Consider the following 25,799-nt stretch of genomic DNA (forward strand, 5'->3'; position numbering starts at 1 on the left):
TGATAGGCCTCTGCTTCGTTTTGACAGTGAGCCCCTTGAGGTCACTTTCACATTCTTCTATGGCATTTCAAGCTAGGAGGCCCTGTGTAGAATGGCAGTGATAAAGTATGTACTGGACAGCTTGGACTGAGGGGAAAATTTACTTCATTGCTTGAAGCCTGTTAGGAAAATGGTCCTTTAAATAAAAGGAAGCATAAAGCTTGGGTTTCAAATGCAAATAAAAAACAAAGTCTGTTTAATTGTCATAGAAGGCAGTGGTGTTGCTACCCAGTACAGCTAGATTGGTGCAGTGCTGTTGTGGTTTTGTACTGGTCTAGGTGAGACTCACTTTGCCCTTTGGAGCAAGGGAATGTCCAGAGAAGTTCTTACAGTCCTCCTCACACAGGGACAATACTAGAGCTTTGCTTTGTGCCCACAATGCCCAAATTCTCAGAGACCATACCTGATGGCACTGCACACAGAATAATACCAGCACTACCCAAGGCTAAAAAGACTTTTTCCAAGTGAAAAGAGTTGCTATGAAGAACACTGTAACAGTTGGTGAAATTCTTGTGGTCAGAGCTAATAGAAAGGTACAATGTAGCAAAGCCACAATCATTTGGAAGCTATCCTCACCCAGACATTCCAAAATCTTAGAACCATCTAATAGAAACCATAATCTTTAATAAGGGCACAGGGATTTTCACTTTTCTAGGCAATTACTCAGTCATACACATTGTTGTAAGTTTGTCAAAACTGTTGCTAACAGCATCACACAGAGCCAGTGAAGCTGCCAAATAAATTGAAATGATGCAACATGTGTCTCACATAAGAAAGTATTATTTATGGTTAGATGCCATACTATTCATTTCAAAATGGGTGTAAAATCTATAATTTGTAGTTTACATAGTATATCTAAGAAATACAGGTGCACCAGAAAACTACATCAGGAATACTTCCCAGTAGTGTTGACAGAAAACAGATGAGTTTTAATAAAACATGAAGAATAGCTTTCTATGGTACGCAACTGTCTGCCTTCTGCCTTAAAGCTCTGTATAAACACACATTATATGTGGTTTACAGCAGACAATCTGCTTCCTTCAGTGGCATCAGAAAGAACATTCATCCTCAAGGCTTCATTGATCATGATTGAGAGTAAAGAGATTTACTAGATCTGTTGTAGCTAGGAATGTGTAACTGTCTCAGAGTTCAGTGACAGAACACAACCCTTTATTGATAGAAAGAATTTAGAGGATGCTGTTGTGAAAGAGTTTGTAAATGTAAGATAGCACAGAAAGCATTACACTATTAGAGGTAAATCTCTAGTAAAGCCTGGAAGAATGAGAAATGTTTTGCTTTGATCACTGAATCAAAAAAATAGAGTTACAACCTATGACTGGATTAATCACTAAATGGTAAGGTAAGTTTAAGAGTATCTCAGAGTGTTTATACTTGCTGCTCCTCTTGCAGAATTTCAAGGCATTTACTTTCTATTAGTTTACACATTAATCCTCTTGAAAGCTGCCTGGCACTTTGTCTAGAGCTGATTTAAGATGTCTTAAGCACTTTGTTTTACCCTGGCACAGTTATGAATCTCATACTGGCTAAAATGAGTACTGTGTCCTCTCCAGAGGGTGCTTAACATCGGGGCTATTTTTCATTCTGACAACTGCCAAAGAAAAGCAGTCTTTAAGAGAAACACCCTCCATCTGAGGTTGTTGTGAATCAGAAACTGCACTGTTGCACGTGAAAACCAAAGCACATTTAAGCACACCTTGTCTCACTGTGCACATCAGATACTAGATCAGCTCTGCCAGGGCATGCTTATCACCTCATAATAGGCAGCTAAGGCAAGCCGCACAACTAGGACGCGAGTCTCTCCATGTACCTGTGCAATGTACACAGGACAGTGAGCAGCTCCATCAAGGACAATCCTGAGAATGTTAGAGCATAAGAACCAAAGCAGAGACTGCCTAAATGAGGGACAGAGATTCACAGGATTCACCCCAGGTGCTTTTCTGGTAAGTGGAGGAACATGTCAGGGGTATAAACTTGGCGTCCCTGAAACAACTAACGCACAGCTCAAAGTGGGAACTATAACTTAATGTGAGTACAAAAAGTGTTGATATAACTCTTCAGCCTGCCAGTGTCTGAGCCTGCTACACCAAGAAATACCTATAAGGTGAAAACTGTAGAGAGAAAAGCAGGAATCACTATTACACTGTATTAGCTTAGTTCATTAGATCTCTTCAGATTAAGAAAAGAAGGTTGAACTACTTGATTGTGGTACTTAAGAATCTTCAGAGTGAAGGGCATTTTAATTTATTAGGGAAGGCACTACCACAGGCAAATATAGGACATATTCAGCTTAGAAATAACTATTTTCTTAACTACACAAACAAGAGTATTTGTTATAACACAGAAGTTATTAACCTATGAAATCAGCTACCAAAAAAGCTGCAGATCTGCCTCATATATTCAAATCAGTACTGAGTATTTTCCTGTCTGAAACTCTGGTGTATGTTAGACAGGAAGTATCTGACAGTCCATTCTGACATCAAAATTGGATGTATCCATGAACTTTTAAAGCATTCACTTTCATCTCAGTCATCTGTAAGCTGAACAAACATAAGTGAACATAGAAGTTCTTTGAGAACAAAGAGAAAGCTAAGACTAGCAATCTATACCTGAACAAAGTAAAACTAGTAGCTGGCACCAAGCAAGGACTTCCCTACAATTAAGAGACAGCTAAAGCTGATCAAGCAGGATTTCCTCTCCTGCACATGGCTATACTCTGTACTTCACAGAAAATAAGCCTTCCTTGAAATATGTGTGTTTAAAAACTACCACATGTGGTTATATTGTTACAGATTTTCTAGTGCTGGAATCCAGCAAAACCTGCTTATCTTGATCCATAAGCTCACAGCAAACAGCTCCTGATGTCTTGATTCAGAACTATATTTAGCCATGGATGTTCTGCCACCAGTAAGTCAGGTACATTTTGACAGACACCTGATTTTGCACATCTCAAGTACAACCTACACCTTACATGGGTGGTTTTGGTGATATGCAATTGCAGGTGAATATATCCTTGTGTCACCCCCAATAATTGCAAGATTGGGGGAAAAACACGAATGCTCCTATTAATAAAATGATAGAATAGTATTTTTGCCTCTTAATTTAGCATCTCTTAAGCTTACAGTCATGTCTGCTGTGAAGCAGCAACATTCTGGAGCTAGTCACCTGCATTCTGACCTGGCAGTCCAGTTCCATGCACTTCCCCTGACCAACAGCTTCCAAAGAGCTTATGAACTAGAAAGCTTGATGCTTGTTCCCAGCGGCGTTAGCTGCTCCAGGAAAGCATACCACCACTCCTACTAACCCTGTCCTATTGAACATTAGGAGTAGAGATTTCATAAATCACGTAGCAGAAGAGCCTAAAAGTTGGCTCCATGTTGCAGCACACTTACTCATTTCTCTTAGTTAAATCAGTCAGGTAGTTACAAAAAGGAAAAAAAGGCACAAGATCAACAAGATGGATCGAGGCAGGAATGTTAATAATTAGATCTTCACGTGGGTACAAACTATAAAGTACTGTCAAAACTCACCTAGATGCTAATTCATTCATTTGGAAGCAGAGGCCAGCTCAATAGTACCTCAGCTAAAAGGAGGCATGGTGTAAAATAAAAGCTATCACTTCAACCTTGTAAAGCAGACATTTGGGGTTTCAGTCACTCTCATGGCAGAAGATAGGAATAACATAAATTTCCTAAGCTAGCAGCAGTGTGAGGAACAGGAGCCCCCCAGAAAGCTCCAGAACTCCCACTGCCACAGTGGCAATCTTGAACCAACCTGACTTGTATTCTCTCAAGTCCATTGCATCTCTGTTTATTCTTTAATTTCCTATCAAACAACAAAGGCCAGGGCTCTCTTCTTATATATCCCTCTCATTGTCTTTAACATACACACTGTTGTAAATGTGATCGTTTGATTAATTTATGTAAACAGAACCTTGGCCGATAACTTGGGAGTTATTTATGAATGAATCATGCTGCTCTGAGTGGCTTGGTGTATTTAACTCTCATTATTTTGTTCAAAATAGCTACAAACGGGTTTCTTTAGCTCATTACACTTGTAACAAAAAGCCAAAGAGATGACTGAGTTTGCATGGAAGGGCTTGGATAATCCTCACCCACTGGCCAGTTTATAAACCCACTGCACTACAAGTCACTTTAAGTGATTTCAAGGCAGGAGCAGGTTAGCTGCTCAAGACCGAAAAAAAAAGTAGGGTTCATTTGGTATCAGCCCATAGACAGCACTGAATGTTTCTGAAAAGTATTTGTTTTTACTTACATTTTGAGCAAAAGGAACACTATTAAAATTGGAATTCTGGAAAAACTGAAAGCTCTGAACCCAAATTGAGAGTAGAAATATAAATAGGTTGAAACCTAGCAGCAGTTTGTTGGAGGGAGTAGCTAAATATAAGGGTTTCAAAAGAAACATGTCACTCACCATAGTATAGCTCCACTGGGTTTATGATTCAGAAATACTTTCCATGAAAGAGGTTGCATACTTGTAAGGTTTTATGGTATACTTGAAGGATTTTATATGTGCTGCTGAAGATTTTATAGGATGTCATGTGATCTCTTCTGCAGAAAAAACTTTTGACTATTAGAATCTCTTGCTGGCTGGGCTCAACATCACTATACAGTGCTGCTGTAATCACATGCTTAGCTTTGACAGTGGGGTTACACCATGCTCCTCTGTATCTCTGACTTTGCTGTACCACACAAACCCTTGTTGGTTTAAAATCTCATGTCAGTACAGGCCTGCCCTTCCACCCCTTTTTCCAGGAGTCAGCAGCAGGCTCAAGCTTGCCTCCTTCAGAAGTGCCTTTGGTGGCTGTACAAGCCAGCTGGTAGCTAGTCTGCTGCAGAGCCTGAACTAAGAAACACCTGCCTCTCCCTTTACTCAGTTTTTCTACCTATGCTGATCTTGTACAGTCCAGATTTCAAGATCTCTGCATCAGGGACACTCTTTTCATTCATAGGAGTCTCCACAGATTAGAGCTTCCACACATGTTGCTTGTTGTTCAAGCAAATGTATTGCATTCTATCAAGTGTTTGCTCATAGTGCTTGAAGTCCTATTTATACTGTATGAAAGAACCAGTGTTGATCAGACATGGAGACTGGCTTCTATTTCAGGTCACCAGTTGGGAGATCTTTGTTTTTAGACCCTTTTCCTCCACAAATACTGGAAATGCTCCTATCTGAAAATATACTGTATTATTTGCTCAAAGTTTGTTGTTTTAGTAGACATTGCTGCCAGTTAACATTTTGACTGAATAACCATGGTAACAAAGGCAGAAGGCTAACAAGCACAAATAGTTCAAAGTCATCTCAACTACCCCTGGCCGTCTTCTTGTGTGTGCAGCAAAAAGTCTTTTCAGGCTAAGAGCAGCTGTTTAAATGATCTTTTTTCAGTCATCAGTAAATTAATGCTTCTTTCTTTCTGGTATTTAGAAGGGAGAGGAGACCTCCCTGTAGGACTGAGAGAAGTATTTAGAGCTGTATTCCTTTTTGCTTCCCACCCCCTAGAATGCTGAAGAACAGAGGGAGGAGACGTTCTCTGTGTGGATTCTGTCAGACCAAAATTAAGAAGTTGCTCTGGCACTGAACACAGGAATGCAAACCCTGTCTTCTATTTTGTCCTGCATTAATTACATGCAATTGTTGTTGGGGTTTTTTCTAAATACTTTTGTGTTAGTTTCCACTTGAAGTTTCACATGGTTCTCATAGAAGATGAGGCTTTGACCTCCAGTTTTGTGTAAGACACAAAGCTGTCTCAACTCAACATATACACCTTAGGGGATGTACATGGATCCCACAAAATCTCTTTGAGATTGCAGCAATTTGCAATAGTCCCAAGTCCAGCCTGTGGCCTTTGAGCTGCCTGTGACTCAGTAGCAAGTATGTTGGCTGTTATGCCAGGGCTGTAATACAGATGCTAATTTCTTCAGATTTTTAGCTGTAAAAGGAAATCAGGAACCATTAGGGACCGCTGAGACCAGTGTTGCCTTGTGGGATGCAGCTGCATGCTCAGTCCCATCCCACCACACAGTGGGGGAGTGGAACCCCCTTGAGTGCTATCTGTATGTTACTGCCAACACAGAAATCCCACAGATTGCACTCCCCCAGCTCTCTAAGGTTGGTAGATCTTGGCCAGCTAGTGTGAAGTGTTAGCCAAAGTGTGTGCTCCCTCAGAGTTCATCTGTCTGGGCTACATAAATCCAAGTGGCCCCTCAGATTCAGGCAAGTAAAGCACACCAGCTTCTGTGGCCAGTGGCATGGGCAGGAGTGAAAGAGCTGGCATCATGTCCAGTCTTCTAGATGTTCAGATTGATACCACTGGACCTAAAGCAAGAGATCCAGCATGACACTGATTTGCCTCCTCCTTGACCCACAGGATGTTCACACATGCAGGATGGTATGAGATCTCCTTCCATGCAATACCTCTGTTCTTAAGACACTGTACACAAACCATTCACAGAATCACAGAATGATTCAGTATGAGGGTGGTGGGACTCTGAAATAGGCTGCCCAGTGAGGTTGACAATGCTTTCTCCCTGGGGATATTCAAGGCCAGGCCTTGAGCAGCTGAGTCTAACTGAGAGGCATCCCTGCCCATGGCAGGGCAGTTGGAGTAAATGACCTCTAAGGCTCCTTCCAACCTATGTCATTATATGGTTCTAGGACAGGGATTGGAAGGGAGACCATCGAGTCCAACATGCCTGCCAGAGCAGGTTTACCTACAGCAAGTTGTACAGGATGATGTCCAGGTGGGCTTTAAATTACTCCAGAGCTGAAGACTCCACCACCTCTCTGGGCAGCGAGTTTCAGAGCTCTACCACCCTCAAAGTACAGAAATGCCTCCTCATGTTTAAACAGAACTTCCCATGTTCAAGTTTGTGCCTGTTACCTTTTTTCCCTGTCAATTAGCACCACTAGAAAAAGATAGTCCTATGATAGAGCCCCTGTGAAATCACTGAGAGAGATTGATCATGTATCACACATACCCTATTCATAAGCATTTACATACTGTGCTGGTTAGTAGTAATTTGAACGATACTTTGACCATCATTTCTTTTCCTTTGAAGTGCTCACAATCTCACAAAGGGTTCAGCGATCACCATGAAGTTTGGTTCCAGATGTTGGCCAAAAAAAAGAGAAGAGGAAATAGCTAGATATTTAGAAATACCTCATTTGGGAGGGGGTAATTTTCACCTCAGCAAAAGCTGCTAAACAAGAAGTTTCCAGAAGTTTCCAAAACATAAAGTCAACTTCATGTGACTAAGCACCCTTACTTTGGTATTTATCTCAATTTCAAAATACTTCAATCATTTAGTTACCTGAAAAGCAACCCTGCTATGAAACCCTGCTATACTCTAACTGCTCTTTGCTGAAAATTACACCACATTTACTAATGCCTTGCGGGGGCAGGGCGGGGGAAGGGAAAAAAAGAAAGCAACCTCCTTTCACTAAAGCCTGGAATGACTCGCAGCCAAAGAGATGACGCTTAGGCAAGTATGCCTAAGTACAGTACCACTCACAGTTCATCATGGGGTTAGTCATACTTTAAAAACCGTGTATTTTAAGCTAACATTTAATAGCTATGTCCACTACACATTTCCAGGATTAATTTTCTCTCACACAAATTTATTCCATTTGTGGCATCATGTTTTCCAGTCTCTTGAGACTGAAGTTAGTCAAACAGCATTCTGTGCAAACTCCATCCCTCCCAACAAGCTAGGCTGGTGAGTCAGCTCCACACACTGTAATACTGTCGAAGCAAGACACTTCAAAGGCTGTCACTTGCAAGGAATCTGCCAGGGAAACCACCTAAAATAATTTTTCTAGATACTAGATAGAGTGAAAGCAAAATCTGCTATCCCAGATAGGTTTAGCTGAGAATGTTTCATCACTGCACAGAGCTCAGAACTACAGGGTATCAAGTATTTGTTGAATGCAAATCTTTTCTCCACAATAGTCAAACATATGACAGTCCAGCCTGATGATCACAGAAAGCAGCTTATCAACAACACTGCCATACTGTTAAAATGTGTATCGTTGGTACTGCAGCAGCCTTTGTGAACTCATGCTACATTCACACTACTCTCCTTACAAACATGGTGAGTAAGAAGATCCTTGTCCTCAGCCAATACATTCCAGCTTTTAGGATACATTCTCAAAGCTTTAAGCTGTTCTTTATTTCTGTTGCTATATCTTGTGGCTGTTTCATTGCAAAATTTCAACTTTGAAATACCTAAACTTAGGACTTAACTCTGACTACATTATCCTCACCATTATGTTACAGCATGTTACTTTCAGAAGTGGATTTGTGGCATGACTAAGAGAACAGTTTGTTTTTCTGTTCATATTCTCTAGTATATGGTCAAAATCCCCCCTCTGCCATGCTAGGCAGCTTACACTACTAATATCTGTGAGAAGCTAACATGGAAGGTTAAAGGTGCAACAAATATTCAGACTTTTAGAAGCACAACATTAGTTTCAGAAGCACTTTTTAGGTATGCAGTTTGTTGTGCTAACTGGCATGTTATAGATAGCTACAGGCATACTTTTAGCTTCTATACATTTATAGATAACACACCCCTTCTCCTCATTTATACATTGAGAAGCAGCACTAAACTGCTTCCTTTTCCAAGGGAAGTTTTCAAATTACTGAACCAGGAGAGCAGATTTTCCAGGTTTGCAAGAGCTCCTACTGGTTGCTTTTGGGAGAAATAGACACCTGCTGCTTTCTTTTGCCGAGTAATTTAACCATGATTTTCACAATATAGTTTCTTTTCATACATAACTCCTAAGGACAGCAGTTGGTTATTCAGCATATGCAGTTACTCTGTAAGCTCCTGATTTATCAAACCAACCTAATCATTTTTTATACAGACAATTTAGATGAATTTTAGATGAATTTGACTCTTCTGGACCAAGTATGCTACACAGTAAGATAAAAGCTACATTTCACAGAGGTACTATAAAGCAGAGGACTAACAAAGCATTCATTAAACACAACACCAACTATAATTGTTTTACAGTATCATATGCAGCCATACACTACAGGAGTCTTTTCTGTGACATGGATCATGTAAAATAACTACAATTTCAGATAGTTTCTACATTAGATGATCCTTTTGTATTTTGCTTGGCAGTACTCTTTGATAGTGGCATCAACACATCAGGATTTTTTCCACAGGTGACAGTTTCCCTGGCATGAACTCACAGAGGAATCCTCAATCAAGTGAAGTTATGTATGCCAGAAAGGTCAAAGCAAGCCTAGCACCATCCCGCTGTAATACGAGGATGCTGTACTGGGGCCTAAGAGAGTAACCTAGTACATATTCCACATTCATGGCACTGAGTATCACTAGGTTGGAAAGGGGTGTGTCAGTCTAACACATTTCATAAGAATAAGGGAACTTCTTACAACAAACCCCCCAAATGTGCCATGGAATCCCCACACCATTTTCAAGCCAGAGGTACCTGCAGACACACACTTACAGGAACTCACATTACATTTTCTTTCTTCTGTTGCTGGCCTCTATGCTCTCTTTTGAACATACTATACTAAATAAAATTAAATAAAAATAACCCCCCCACACTTCCAAGTTTTCACAGCCCCATTCCCTTTCAGCTCTGCAAGTGTCTTCGGCATCTTTTCTTCTGCAGTTAGGAATTAATTTGCAGGGACACTTTGATTTCCCTTTGAAGCCACACAGCAGAGGGGAAACATTAGGGGGAAACAGGAGCTACCAAAACCCCACCAGACACAAACCCAACAAACAAGGTCTGCAGCTCATTTCAGGGGTTCTGTCTGTGAGATCTTAACAACAACACAGCGAAGGGACAAGAGACCATGGGTTCTTCCCTGCTGGTACCTCCTTTTTACCTCCCAAAGGCAGAGGCTTTGTCTTTAGCCAGTGTAAGTAAGTAACAGGGAAAGCAAAACATTGCCCAAACATAGATTACAACGTCTAACTATTCTCTTTCCAGGTGCTTTTCTTATTCCCTATATTCTCTTCTTAATCATTGCTGGAATGCCCCTGTTCTACATGGAATTAGCACTGGGCCAATATAACCGAGAAGGGGCTGCCACTGTGTGGAAAATCTGCCCAGTTTTCAAAGGTAAGTATCCCTCTGCTCACTTGAATATCACAGTGAGGGTGCCAAACACAATCACAAACAAAGGTCTCAAATATTTCTACAGACAGTATGGTATTTGGTGACCTTTCCACAACCCCTGAAACCAGAAATCTTTTTGGACCACAACATGGAAAAGCCACATAAATCATCTTCAGGGTAATTGCTGAGTGCAAAGAGCAACATGCAGGAGCAGTTTATCCCTGTCCTCCCTTTCCCCTGGATACTGGGGACTCTGAGGAACTGGGTATCTCTAGGTAGTGCAAAGAGTTGACAATACAAAACATTTAGAAACCCCAAATCCCATCCAGGTCAGTTCAGTCCCCAGGGACTAAGAAAACCACTGACTCCAGTTTATTGTGTGGTGTTTCTCTGCAGATGTCAGCGTACCACAGCAGCTAGAACACTAAAATGGAGTGGTAAAGCCTACAGTTCAGCCACTAGACTTGAACAACACACAAGTTATCTGTGGATCCTTAGCTCGGTTTTCCTGCCTATGAAATGGGGGCAATGATTCTGATTTTGTAAAGTGGCTTTTTAATCCAGCAATGAAAAGCACTTATTAAAACATGAACATTATTATTACTCTTGAGTGTTTTCAACTAGAGTTAACTCTCCAGCATCACTGAATAAAAAACTGTGGGGTGGTGTCGTGTGCACTGAGTTGCTATCATTTCGCAGGAAAGAAATAGGTGAGGTTAGGTGTTTGGATCAGTGTGCTTGGTACATCAGGGATAAAAGGGATCTCCCTGGCTGAGAGAGGCCATATGCTTTCTGTACATGAAACAAGTATTTGTTAAGGAGCCTCAAGAATTTTCCTAAGCATTGCTTACCAGCAAAAACTGTAAATTCCCTTATATCTTCACCAGACTGTACCTAAAAATCTTAGGTAGCAGCCTTTTCAACACAGAGCTATCTGAAATTAAACCAGTCAAGCTTAGCTGAATGTAGAAGCTTAAAATTCAGATCATGTCCATCCCACCACTGTCAAAAGCTGAGGAGCTTAACACCAGCAATCCAAACTCGGCAGATCCAGCGCTTGGATATAGGTTACACTGAGTAAATGTTAGCCTTCTTTCTCAAAATACAGTTTTCCTCTTCAAGGAGGCTAGTGCTGCAGAACAAGAAAACTGCATGCTTGGGGTTTTTTTTAATCAGTCAAACCTAAAGCTCACAGAAAATTAGAGCTGTAATAAAAAATAAGCAAGCTTTTATAGAATATGTGCCAGCCACACAGATTTACCTAACCCTTTCATAATCCCTTCGGGAGACAGAATTCATCCTAGCACCCCAGAAGCTGAAGACCCTTGCTCTATCAGAATTCCTGCTGGTAGCAGTTAATACCTTTGGATGGTAACGAGGGTTTTGAAATCTAACTGCAAAAATTAGACCTGAAGGATCTCAGTGTTTGAGCCAAATACCACTGTGCTCGGAGGTGTTCTATCTGTTGACTTCGGGATTGAAAAGATGAAAGGAAAACAGAATTTATTTCATGTATACTCTTGTTGACATTCCAGCTGTGTTTTTAAGCTGACATTTTCAAGGTGGACTAAACATACATTACTGTTGATTTTTAAGTGTTCTTATTACTAGGATGTAGACTAGCATAAGTTATTTGATTCTCAAACAGTAATAGGCATTGAGTTGTATTTGCACCTCAGTGCTAGAATAAACTCAGCACTTCTAAAGTTTTGGGCAAGTCTTCTGATAATACACAAATGTATTTCACTGCTAATTCTTTTAAGTAATTTCTAGGATAAACATCTCACTCAAGTGAGAAGTACACAGGCTACACAGATTTATAACAGTGTCTCTAAATGAACAGCACTATAGGACTAATTTTAGCTATGAATATTATTGCAGTGAACTCTAAGGGCTCTACCTCCAATGAGATGCTCTCATGCAATTAAAAATACACTCTGTAACCTTTGCAATGCAGTCTGTCTCCATCCCTGCACTTTGCAGGCTCTGTTTTTGAGTGGGTGGTGCAGCATTTCTTTTAAAGAAAAGCTAGACTTAGAAACAGGAAAGCAAATTAATTCCTGAACATTCTTATGACTTCAGAGCAGTGACATTTAAGATACCCTTGATCCAGTATGTTTTAATCCTGGTATTAAATAGCTATCATTGCCCTCTTCAATTGGAGAAGTTTCACAACTGCTTTTTGAATTTCAGAGCAACATTCAGTTGTTTGTACTTATTTCAACACTCACATTAATATTTAAGAATTAGCCCCGTGGGTGATTCTCTCCTCTGCTCCACTCTACTGATCATAATTAACACTCAAATTCTAGTGATAGATGTATTGGATTCATATAAGCCCCAAGAATTTAAAGGTGAAGTTTTACCTTTACTTTCACAATCCTTTGTTAGGATTGAGCAAACAGGTCTACGTATTAAAAGCCTCCTGAAGAGGCTTTGGTGTATGCAGCAGTCTCTGAACTGCCAGCTTCTTCAGGGTCAGCATCTGATCCTTATGCAAATTTTAAATCAAGTGTGTGCCACTTCCCTGCTTTATCAAGAAATATGAAAGCCCAGAATATCCCACTGTTAGGCCTAAAAAAAATAACAATCTGAAGAAAATTAGAGGCAAATGTTTACTCCTAGGTGCCTGCTGGGACAGTACAGTGATTTCAGTCACAAAACAGCTGTAATATTTACTTCGTATTCAATACATACAATTCTGGGGTAGGATTCAGAGAATAATATTGCACAGAATGAAGGAAGATGATAAAAGCCAAGGGAAAGCAAGCTTCCTAAACAATTCAGACAACAAACTTATGTTATGCTCTGACATAGTACCAAAGCTTTGTCCCAAACCACTGAAAAGTGTCCATTTTCATGAGAAGAACACACACTCCTTAAAGAGACCCTCCAAGCACACTTGGGAGTAGACAAAACTACAAACCAAACATTCAAAATCAAAAGAAAATGCTTACAGTGGGGATTCTGTAATCCTGTGGAGACTATAAAGTGGTCTGAAGGTCCACATACAGTTCAGCCCCAAGCTCAATATTCACCAAGGTTTACTGGCATGCCAAGCAACCACTTGGAGCCCTTAAGGGGAAAAGCATAGACTGTTTAATGTGTGTTCTGGACCTATTTACATGCTGATGGAAGCCAGTCTGGGAGTCACAATGCGAAAGAAACAGGAGAGGGATTGCTGTCTGTTCCAAACTAGCTCAGGGTGGGAACGTGAGCCACAGGGAAACTTCACTTAAGTCTTGAGCTTTACTTTTCCAAGAAAAGTTGCCAAGGATTGTGACATTATGAAGATGAAGTGAGTTCCACTCCTAACATGGGCTTGCAGTCTTCTGCATTGGAAGTAAATGAGCAATGGAATTGGACATGAGCAAATATCGACATTGCACTCATTTCTTTCTCTGGCAAACAACTGGATTTGCTAAAAGACAGTCATTTTCCAAAATCAGTAATATGTTATCTTATTCTTTTACTTGAAGGCCAATGATTGTGTCTGCATTTGCATATGTGAATGTCAAATATTATTTTAGATCTTCAGACCAGTGAAGGAAAACTTGCAGCTATGTATGGTTGAGTTCAACTGAAGTGTTTGCATATACTGTTGCACCTAAAGCAACACATAATCTACTTTTCCTTTGTCTTTAGGTGTAGGCTATGCAGTGATACTCATAGCTCTCTACGTGGGCTTCTACTACAATGTTATCATAGCTTGGTCTCTGTATTATCTATTTTCATCATTCACATTTGAACTCCCTTGGACAAACTGCCACAACAGTTGGAACAGTCCAAACTGTACAGATCCCAAACTCTTCAATGCATCAGTGCTTGGCAACGGTACCAAATACTCCAAGTACAAGCTCACTCCTGCAGCTGAATTTTATGAGTAAGTGTTGACTTAACTTTGCTATTTATTCCAAATATTTTGTCTAAGTGTGTTTCCTCTGGACAGTAAAATCACTTAGCATGCAACCTCTAGAACAGGCATCAAAAGCCTAAGGTTAAAATGCAGTTGTAATTTGCCACTGAGGAAAACAGAATTGGACAAAAAACATAAATCTTCCCTGATGTATCTCTCTGGCTTGCACAAATTTTGCCAGCAAGGAAACTCAGCAATGTTCTGGCAAAGATGTCTGCATGCCACACTGAGAAGACTTTAAGGCTTTAAAACAATCATTTGTTCAACAGACTTGACCTGTTTCTTCACCTGCAAGGTACCTCAAAGTAGACTTCTGTTTGCTCAGCTGCTTCAATACTTCAATGAAGTGAGATGAAGCACTGAGCAGGAGGAGAGCACCTCAGTTCTAGAAAGATGGGCTTTTCCTAATTCCTAAGCAAAAGAGCATTCTGCATTATGGGCCAAGACAGGCAAAGGCACACTCAAATCAAACACTTGGAATCAAAACTCAAATTGACAATTGATCTGCAAAGATCTGTGTATCAGTAGTTACTTTACAGACCTCCCTAAGAAAATGGGATTTTGTTAGAATAAAGAAAGGAGGATGGGCATCAGGCTAATTGAATCAGCTGTCGACTTGATCTGAATAGTCAACTAAGATTTCTGTGTTGGGAATAGAAGACTATCAGGGCACACACTTGCCACACTTGCCTACAGTAGGGATCATGAGGTCTGTGTTTATACCACTGCAACATTTGTGGTTGCTACTTCTCCTCAAAAACAGCCCAGTGAAAGGTGAGTAGCGATACACAAACTGGTATCAGGGGTTTGGGTAAACCACACTCAGTGCTTTGACAACAGTAAGGGGCAGTGAGTTCAATGGAACTCATTACAATGGTAAATCATGAGAGCTAGGCCATCTACTGCCCTGACAGAGACAATATATATGTGTTTGTAACACAAATGTAAAGATAGATCATTTATAGCAAAAGGCTATATATATGCATACAGTTAAAGAAAAAGGTTGTCTTTAAAATGTCCTTGTGCTTTAAGCCTTTGTAAAGCAAAATGTAGTCTCTCATGTTCTTACTTTGCTCCTTGATGATTTTAAAGTGGCTGTACACATTTTCCATTACCATGTCATGCTCAGAGTATGATTTTGACTATGTACTGGGTGAGACTGTGATAGAATCAATGTTTTGATTTAGTTCCACTGATCTGGGGAACAACTCAATTTGTGATTCTGTCTGTACACTAAAACTTGGAATATCAGAGCTCTTTCCTAACCACAAAATAGATTCAAGGTGTAGGTTTCAGAAAGTAAGAATAAAAAGGGAATCTGACACTTCATTACACTTTGATTCCTGAATTTTGAGGCTGTAATTCAGTCCCCAAGTCCTGTACTTACTAGCAACTCAATTATATTGCAAACAATTAGAAGAATAACCACTCACATCATCTGTAACATCTGTTTTCCCAGCTGTAAAACCAGGGATTCACAAGGGGCATTATGTTCACTTACCCAATAATTGGGTTCACTCACCAAGTCCAGCTGTACAGCTCAGGTGTGGAACCAAACTTGTATGGCAGATTTCAGATTTTGAGCTTTGATCAGTTATACAGAAAAACAAGGAAGTAGAGCAGCTGCTTTTATACCAGAAGGAAATCAAGCTTTGCCACTCAAACTTCAGTGGGATAGCTACATAAGCCCAACGTCTGCACTGACACAAGACATGATAATTAGCATTATTAAAACAGGGACTTCAAACAGCAACATCACTGGCACCTACTGTAAGAATATCACAGAAAGCGAGTGATTTTGCCAGTGGAAGTGACAATAAGTTCTATTATTCTCCTCAGTACTACCAAGGCATATGGAAGACCATCCAATTTGGCATATTTGAGGTGGTGTTTTTAGTTACAGTAACTAGTGTGACAAGAATTTGTGGCTTTAGGTTACTGGGATACACTGAAATGTATGGAAAATTCCTTAAAGCACTGAAGTCTTCAGCCTCAAGACTACATGGGAAGTGGTACAGCTTGAACATGGTTCTCTAGATGTATATTTACATCAAAAACATATGCAAACTTTTGCCTTCTGGTGGGCAGGGAGACAGGAAATGACAAACACCTCTTTTGCAGTTGGAGAATGAAGAGGTACTTCCAAAGCAGGCCAAAAGCAAAAGGAGGTGTAGTTACCCTTCAGAGGAGGAGATACTACTCTCTGGAACTTGATTCCTTCACACAAAGCTGACTGTGTTTAGAGTAGGTCATTTACTAAAACCATACAGCTGCCAGAGCTGACTCTATCTCCACTAGCACAGGAATAAACTGTAGGAAGCAGTGGGAGTTCTGTATACGCGATAGGCGATCTAAGACTCCAAGAAAGGCACCTCTAACTTCAAAAGTAGTACGCTGATTCTCACCATTTACCATCTGACTGAGAGAAGGGAAGACTTGCTAGGAATCTTGGCCAACTCTTTCAGCTGGCAAGGAAGGAAAGCAGGGAGTAACCTCTAAGCCTCAGACTTGGAAGAAATCACTTGAAATTGTAATTTTGATGCCAAGGCAGTGACAGGCAGACTTCAACAAACATTTGGCTTGTTTTCAAGCCTTAAGAGCTGGGAAATAAGTCAGGTTGAAGTAGTTCTACACTTAGGCTTTCTACAGTGTTTTGTTTTATTAAGTCTGATTTCAGTCACTCAGGTTTAATTCAGGTGAAGGTGCTACTGACATCAACAGGAGAGTTACACAGGAAGCTCTGAAGTACTTCATTAGAGATGGTTAAAGTCAATTATTAAGTATTTGTACACTGTAAACTCAGCAAAGCAAGTACTCCAAAGTCTGATAACAACTGCTGCCCTTCTGCTAGTAATAGTGAGTCAAAAGAGAAATCCAGTTAAGCAATCAAATGTTCGTGCCACATTTCCTTGGAGACATGCATCACTTTAGTTACATCCCTCCTCAGGGGTTTGGAATTAAACACACAACTGCACAAAGCTATCTAAGAACAAGGAATAAAGACAATGTTCACTCCCAACAGTCTACATCTATTATATTTATAAACATAAATGTATGAGAATTGTGTGAACCAAGAATACCCTGGAAAACCTCACTCTATACAGCAAAGACCTCTTCCTTAAACTCATAGGCTTGTACTTCAGAGTGCAAGTCTTCACCAGAAATACCATCACAGACCAATGGGTCTACATAATTCAGTAACACATCAAATGGATTGATTAATACTACATGTTCCAAAGGAAGATGCAGACACCTACCCTCATAAACAATCTGTGAAACAATTTCTCACAAAAGAAAGAAAACACCTCTTTAAAAGAGAGCATAAATAGGTACCTATAAATGCTTATAAAAACCAAATGAGGTAACAAGAACTAAAGAGAGTGAATAGCCCTATACTTTGCATCTAGTAAGAAAAGATTCTAAGCTCAGGATAAACATGATCACAAGTTCCCAATGTTACACCACTTTGCTGGACAACAAACTTCCACTGAATACATCTGAAGCTTCTTTAAGATGCTTTTTCACACAACACTCACATCCTATAAACCAATTAGAGAGCTGTGAACAGCAAGAAATTAAGAACCTTTCCTGACATCTGGACTTATTCATCTTCTGCATCTTAATTGAAAGAGAAGTTTTCAGATGTTTCTGACAGGTCTGAAGTTGCATAGCAGTCATCTGTGTGTCTCCACTGTGATCACACAATTAAAGACTAACAACTCTGGTGAAGTTCTGTACCCCCACCTCCAGGAAACTCCCTGAACACAACAGAAGAACCCCTCCAATTTCAGCAGGCTTAGAATCAGGCACGCTATTAAATACCTTCTGTGGGTACTTTATAGCCACACTGCTGAAACAGCAATGAAAAAGCTGCTTTAGGTATCAATTTCATATTAACTGCACAGGCATAGTGAGAAAGTGTTTAGGTACATTGTTGACATATCTATAATCTGAGACTAATGAGACTAATACATTTGCATCCCTATACATTCTGTATTTACTCTTGTATTGGCAGATGTTTCTACAGGTATGAAGTTGCATAAGTCATCTGTGTATCTTCATAGAGATCTAGCCAATTGTTTCTGTGCACAAAATAAAACCAGCTATTCCACAAATACCTACCTGTGCAGCTTTGAAATTTACTAGTCAGTTATGCTCACATCTTCACATCTGTTGACTATTTACTTACTTACATGGAAAGAAATTAAGTGCAAGTACAGTGAAAGTCAATCCACGTAAGTGTGCACACATGTTCCTGGGTATTGGGGAGCTTAATGGAATTATTCCTAAACCACAACATGTTATTGTGTAGCCCATCCAGAAGACTGGGAGAATGACTTTGCCAACTTAAAATTTGCAGAGGGACGTTATGAGATACTGCAAATGTCAGGAGCTGCACATTATGCAACTGGCTTGCTCTGTGCTAACTTGGAGGAGGAATTTTTAACTGCTTATTTTTACACACAGAACCCTGTGTAGCAAGGTAGTGGGACTAAGCTCTGAGCAGTAGCTACAGCCACTGAGGTCAGTTCAGCAGCATCTCTCCTTTTATTACCTTGCATTTTAACACCTGGCAATCAGAAGCATACCCCCTGCACAGACTGGTTGAGGCAAAGCCAGTAAAGATGTCACCCGCACCTAAATACCAATTTACTTGTATGCACCTGTAGCATTCTCTACAACACTGTAATATCAGCACAGTATCACCACTAGTGTTTTATGTGTTGCTTCTTGTAGGCAAAGTGTTTGCTCATCCAAAGCTATCACCTCTAGCAATTATTCTGTGAAAAGGTTACAACCTTAACCTCATTGTGTAAAGGACCCAACAATATTAAATATGTCAAACCATAAAGTGAGCCCTCGTTTTAATGTGTCAGTGGGCCTCAGCTTGTGGAACAGGGACCTGTTCCTATGGTGGACTTCTCTTACAGCAACTTTGTGCCTTTTGTACAGCTCTTCTGAAACCAGTAAAACTTCTGAAAGCTCAGCAGCTTCTTTGGAGAGGCTGGAGTTCTTCTTCCATGATGCTCCTGTTTAGGACAGCACCTGATCCATTGAGAATGCTGCTGGAAGGACTATGTAACTTGCTGACTAAGGGATGGGGCAGTAGGGACCACATGTGCTCTATGTATTCTGCCATGTATCTTCAAACACACATTATTCAGAGTTCAGTATTCATTAGGTCTGTAATTGCAGGTCTCATTACAGTGGGTTTAAAAGCAAATTTTGAAAAATCTTTTCATGAGTGCTGTGCAGGCTTGAACGTGCTCAAGTGTGGCACAGCCAGCAGAGGAGGTCAGAATGACTAAGGCTAATGGGAGAAATAAGCAACTTCAGTGAGTTAAGTTAAACATCCTCAGTGAATGAAAGATTTAGTGGCCACATATAATTTCAGGATTATCAAGACCCAAAAAGAAAAACTGTTTCATTCAGTACAAGTAATTTATTATAGGCTAGCCAGGGTGTCACTGGGAAATTACCTTTCTATGCGTGATACCCAAAATCTAGTTTGAAGTCCACTCTCCAACACAAGAGGGAGCTGAAATATCTGAACAGGAAAATCCAAACCACAACGATGTTGGCAAAAGACAATGCAGCATCTAACAAACCTGGAGTCAGTATGTCCAGGTTAACCCAAGGTGGCTGGTGCAGAGTCCCTGACACGCCTCTGAAGCACGTTCAGCACTTCAGATGGGGAAGAGGTCTGCAGTGCACCTCAGCTGGCTTGCCACCATCAATGCACTTTATAAAGAACCCACAGGTACCCAAGCAGCTCAAACAGCAGCTGTACATATGTCAGAGCTAGGTGTGAGCCAGGCTAACCCTGATGAATTTGTCTGACTTCATGGGGAAGCTACTCTGCTACCTCACAGCAAGGAGACACTGGTGCTCCATCTGCACGGAGCCAGCACAGGTCTGCAGGGTTGGCACCACAAACTCTGCCCCAAACAGCTGTAGATATAAATATTATGGACAAAAACTTCCATGGAGCATAACAGCTGAATTTAAGCAGAGCTGTACCCAAAGCAAAAATACCTGGAGCCTAGAAAACTGTGCAAAAAGAATTCCATCCACTACTGCTTAATGCAGACAGCCTGAGCTTTTACTGAGAAATAAATCAATCCATCTCATCCTCTGAAGGGAACTGGCAGCAATGACAGCTGAACTCCAGTTGCCCAAACATACAGCACATGAGATGCAGGTAGGAGAGCCTTTTAATTAGGCACAATTATCATGATTCAAATTGCCTTCTAAATTGAGTCTGTAATTTAATTTCTATAGATTGCACACTGTGTAAACTGACAGTCCTTTCAGCATCTTCCAGCTACAATTTGCATTAAGTTTTAAGTCATAAAAAACTACCAGAAGAGGGGATTGAGCTCAGGAGACCAGGACTACCGCTATTTTTATCTTAGCCAATTTGTAGATATTCAAGCCATTTGGGGCTGATCCCATAAAAGTGACTGCTAACTTCTAGAAATACTTCAAAATTCTTGGAAGTACTTAATATGTTAACTAAAGGCATTTGTTAATTAGCATAGTAACTTCCTGACAAGTTGATAATGTTTTTGCAACCTGAAGAGATCTGTTACAACACATCTAAAAATTGTTTGAATGAAAGACATCTTCCTGTTGAGCATATAAAATTGACGCAAGTAACTTTTGTGTTTCATAAGAAGAGAAAGAATGAGCCTGTAACCATATCTTGATTGAAACAAAATTGTCATTGATTTGGGAGTAGAAACCCAAAGCCTACTCCAAGACCTTTAAACTGATCTGTTTGTAGAAAGCCTTCTAAACTTCCAAAATCCAATGCAGTAAATCTGACTAGGGAATGAATAATACAAAAGGCTCCTTTGAAAGTACCAGACTGACAAAAAAGTGTAGGAGACTTCCAGACATGAAAGTCTTGTTTCCTCTTTTCTGTCTATGTATTAAATGTTCTGGAGTGAACAAGACAGAGCAATTTTCAGATCACGACCTTTGGCATTGCTTTTCCCTTCGGTTTGGTTCCCTGTGTACACTCAAACACTCACCACTTCCATAAAGAGTATGTTCTGAATTGCTCACAGTACAGTCTGCCAAAAGCCTCCCAAAATCCAGGACAAATGTTCTGATCAGAAACATGTGAAGTTTTTCTGGCTATACTTACCATTGCCCAAACTGCCAAGTTTAAAAGGGAATCAAGCATCCCCACTCAGGATTCACTCACACCTCTGGATCCTCTGGCAAATTTTACTTTATTAAATACAAGTAGCTTTCATTCACAATCTTAGCAAAAGTTGAATGAGTCCCAGCTACTTTTTCACATTTAATTAGAGTTTTAGAAGAGGTATCAAGAAGCCTGCCTCTATGTTTTACTGTTTCCACAGTAACAGCTATGTTGTTATACATCTATATTGTTGTCTAGTAAGAGTTAAACTCACCTTACATCTTCTAAATGGGAACATTCCTAAATATATGCCACAGACACTTGTTCTTAGCCTTATAATGTGACAGAGACAGATCAGCTGCTTAATTTAGGAGGGTGCTTTCTACAAGTATCTTATCCAGCCTGGAATTAATCATAGAAACAGATCAAAAATACAGTGTTCCTTATTAAATGTGAGAAGAACAACTATTAAAATTCTTAGCTGATCATATCTTGATACTTTAAGAGATCAAAAGGGAATTGTATGCAACTCTCTTCTATTACTGGATGGATTGTTCTAAGAGGTCTCAATCTTCCCAGCATGTTTCTACAGTTTAAATAGTACAGTGATATTTTTCAGTTTTCCCCACTGAAGTTGACATACGCTTGCCCTGTCTGGGAACTTCTTCCATTATCTCGCTTATATCTGACTTGATATGACAATTGTTTAAGTTGCTTCCAAAGCACCATCTATCCAGAAAGAGATTGCATGGGGACAGCCAGTGGGGCTAGAATTAGACTTCTCAGGCTTCTGTCTCTACATGTCTGCAGTTACACAGGAAAAACACCCAGTACTTCTGTCTCTAAAATATCATTACCTCCATAAAACACGTCAAGCTCCTCCAGTGAAAAGGGCTTCCTTGAGTTAATTTGTTTGTACTATCATGGTACCAATTGAAGCCAACAGAGATCAACTTTGTTTTACCCAAGCAGTGCATAGCAAATAAAAGATGACAGAGAAGGGAGAGGAGATGAGGAAGGTCATGACCATTTTATTTGGCTGGGCAGTCCAATACTAGGAAATTAAATCCCTGAGCCAGCATCCTGTAGATCTATAACAGAACCACAAGTTAGCAATTCACCTCCAGTGGAGGAGAAAAGGCTATCATTATGACACTGTGGTGCTAAACAGATACTGATGGGCCAGTGAGACCATAAAGGTGTTGTGTGAAGAAGCAGGACACGTGGCTTCACAAAACAAATTTCACCAACTGCTGGTAGTGTCAGTAGGGTAACTATGACCGCAGGTCACCATCCATTCCTGCTGCCCACAGGGCGAGAGATGGAAAAGCCTTTTCCCTCCAGTAACTACACTTTGTTTCCTTGTATCTGGTATGTAGGCGAGGAGTTCTACACCTGCATGAAAGCCGTGGAATCCACGACCTTGGCTTGCCTCGCTGGCAACTTTCCCTCTGCCTCTTGGTGGTGGTAATCATTCTTTTCTTTAGTCTGTGGAAAGGTGTGAAGACTTCAGGAAAGGTAGAGCTAATATTGTCCTTCTATCTCAACTGCATTCTTTGTTTTCTTTAAGCCTAATTTTAGAAAGCAAGAGACTAAAAGTCTGCTTCTGAGGGATCCTCAGGGACCAAACCATGTGAGAAGCCTTCAGATATGTACAGTGAAAAATACACAATCCCAATTCAGCCTTGACTTTATTTACGAGTTTTCCTTCTGTGGTGTTCCAACTGGAAGTTTTATTAGTATATGGTGTTCAATTCAACATTATCAGTCTCATCCAGAAGGTATTTTGAAAGACTGCAAATTGCCTTAAACGTGCCTCCTTTTCATAGCCAAATGTACTATGGTTTCAATGGTTTAAAATGCTTTTGGTTTAGATATCAAATGCCATGGCAAGAGACATAGCGGATGAAAGTCATTGGAAATTACTTTGACATCCTTCAGAAGGCACCTCAAAAGAAGTTCTAGGGTTGGAGACATCTGAGAGCTTTTAGTAATTTTCCATGACTGTATCACCTAATACCAGGCAGTGACTGCACTTGTTGAGTAAATAATATGTTGAACAGCTAAATCAGCAGTCTAATACATAGCAGTAATGTCTAAGCACTCTTCTGTCAAGACTGTCTTGTACCTGTAAACATATGTACAGAAAAACTCATGATTTTCCCCCAACACATCCTGTAGAGCTTCGCCATTGAACTAAATGGAAAAAACTCAAGACAGGGACAATGCATTTTTCACTCATTATAAAAATCTTCTGTAACAGCTGATTAACCTCTCTGTTGTCTGCAGGTTGTTTGGATAACAGCCACTTTGCCTTACGTTGTATTATTTGTCTTGTTGATACACGGAATAACCCTGCCTGGTGCATACAATGGGATAAATGCATACCTGCACATAGATTTCAAAAGATTGAAAGAAGCCACAGTAAGTGTACTCTTCCACTCTCATTCCCTTGTTATTAAGCCTGTTGGGTTATTAAAACTGAAAATTAGAGCAAGTTTCTTAAATTATATAGGCCACATTTCTGCTTCAGCATAAGCGCTAGCCTATTGCCCTGATGGTCTAACTTCCCAACACTGTAACAGGACTATCTCAGCCTGACCCCAGCTGCTTGTATCACAGAAATTCACCTAGTGCACAGAAGTCCTGGCCTATGAAAGCCTTGCTAAATCTACTAAATCAGGATTAACTCACCTCATCAAATCATGGTCTTACACATGAATGAGATTTTTAGAAGCACCGTGTTATGCTGATATTGAAAGTCATAAACACTGCATGGTGTCATTTAACAGTGATGCAAGTTGTTGTTATTAAATACAGCAACTCGTTAAATATATCATTACTTCCAAGATATTCCCCAAATGGAGTTGGTTTGGATAGAAGAACTACATTATCCCTTATAAAAGCAAGATCTACAAGTATAGTCACTACCTCATGGAATTATCAGAACAATGATGTGACAACTCCAGAGAGATCTTACCACTGTGGTATTCAAAAAATTATCATAAATCCTTGACCACACAGTGGTGTCTCTGTGGAGGGGTCAAAAGGCCATACAAATTATTACAAACCTGAAAAGCAAGAACATCATTCTACTAGAAAGAGATGGACTATCTGGAATACTTGCAGCTTTCAGAGCTGGCTGTAGTGTGGACATAGTTGTACTACACATTTCCTATGCATCCTATCTTGAATTTCCTGAATTATTAAAAATACCTCAGTGTGAGAATACAATCCTTTTTTATCTACTCCTGGCAGAACAATTCTTCCTTGGCTTTGTAATGCTAAATTTGGTAACTGGAGATTTTGCAATCCTAAATTTTTTGAAACTTCAACTACAGAAGTTATCACCAGAAGTCAGACTCCATCTCACACTATTTTGGAACTGACAAACCAAACTTCAAATATGGGACTTCCATCCAGGTTTGTCACCAAGAAGCCACCTCAGTAGATCACTTTTATGCATAAGTATGAATACAAGGGCACAAGGGTGAACAAAGGAGGTGCTTAAGTTTCACAAATTGTTGTTGACAGTAATCAGGATGCTCTAAGGTTTTTTAGGAGAGCAGTAGCAGGGTCCTCTGTTGGTCATCACTGTTTGTGACTTACAACTAGAAGTCTGTGGAGCTGTGCCACCTTGCATCACCTCAAAATCTAGGCCTCCATAATCATGCTTTCTGCTTCTGGGAGGATATTCTGTGCACTGCTCCTTGGCTTAACATTCTGCAGCTGCCATTTGGATGAGCCTGAAATTCAGTTTCTAAACTGTATTTGTCAGACAATAACCAAAGAAATTAAAAACAAAAGACTGAAGATTACTTGTAAGAGGTTGCACAGACTGCTCTGTTACATCAGGCTCTCTCCCGCTCAGAGGCTGGGATACCTATTGCTGCTGCAATAAGCTTGTGTTTAATCTTTGCTCTCAGCTTCCAAAGACTACACTACTGCTTCCGTTCTACATCAGTGCATCCCTGAATCTTTCTGATGTATGAATCTTCTCTCCACAAACAAAGAATAAAGCAAACAAATATTTTAAGTTACAAACAGTAATGACCAACAGAGGGCCCCTGCCCCTGCTCTTCTAAAACACCTTAGAGCATCCTGATCACTGCCAAGGTCTACCTCATACTGCACAGCAGTTAGCAAGCCCTGAGACATCTCAGTTTTGAATCCACAGGGTATGTGTATAAGAAGGAGAGAAAGATACTCAGTTGGGGATCTCTTAACCAGACCAATGCCTAGCTATGTTACTTGCTGAAAGTCCAGGAGCTACAAAGTCACAATACTCATCTCCACTGTACAAATGGATACATGAAACATCTGTGTGAAACTGCAGCTGCACTTCCCTTCAGCTAAAGGATCAGCATTAAATACAGAGTTAAATCAGACTCTTGCTCTTTCATATACCCTCATAAGTTCCCTGAATATTGCATACTATCTGGAGGTGTGCACCAGGTTTCCTCCTCACAAAGAACAGTAATTCTTTAAGCCCACGTACACAAGAAAGAACATGTACAGAAGTTGTAATAGCATAAACCACTATGAAGAAAGCTG

The 25,799-nt window shown here is 40.2% G+C and overlaps 1 protein-coding gene across 1 annotated transcript in view; it reads left to right on the top strand.

The window, feature by feature from the left end:
- Positions 1–25,799, top strand: part of SLC6A2 (solute carrier family 6 member 2) — a 59,591-nt gene that overhangs the window by 13,180 nt on the left and 20,612 nt on the right. Inside the window, exons 2-5 of the mRNA XM_009899135.2 lie at positions 10,048–10,179; positions 13,822–14,059; positions 22,625–22,763; positions 23,535–23,669. Of these exons, the coding sequence (XP_009897437.2) occupies positions 10,048–10,179; positions 13,822–14,059; positions 22,625–22,763; positions 23,535–23,669 (644 nt within the window). The remainder of the gene's footprint in view (positions 1–10,047; positions 10,180–13,821; positions 14,060–22,624; positions 22,764–23,534; positions 23,670–25,799) is intronic.

This window comes from Dryobates pubescens, chromosome 19 (assembly GCF_014839835.1).
Source record: "Dryobates pubescens isolate bDryPub1 chromosome 19, bDryPub1.pri, whole genome shotgun sequence".
Taxonomy (NCBI): domain Eukaryota; kingdom Metazoa; phylum Chordata; class Aves; order Piciformes; family Picidae; genus Dryobates; species Dryobates pubescens.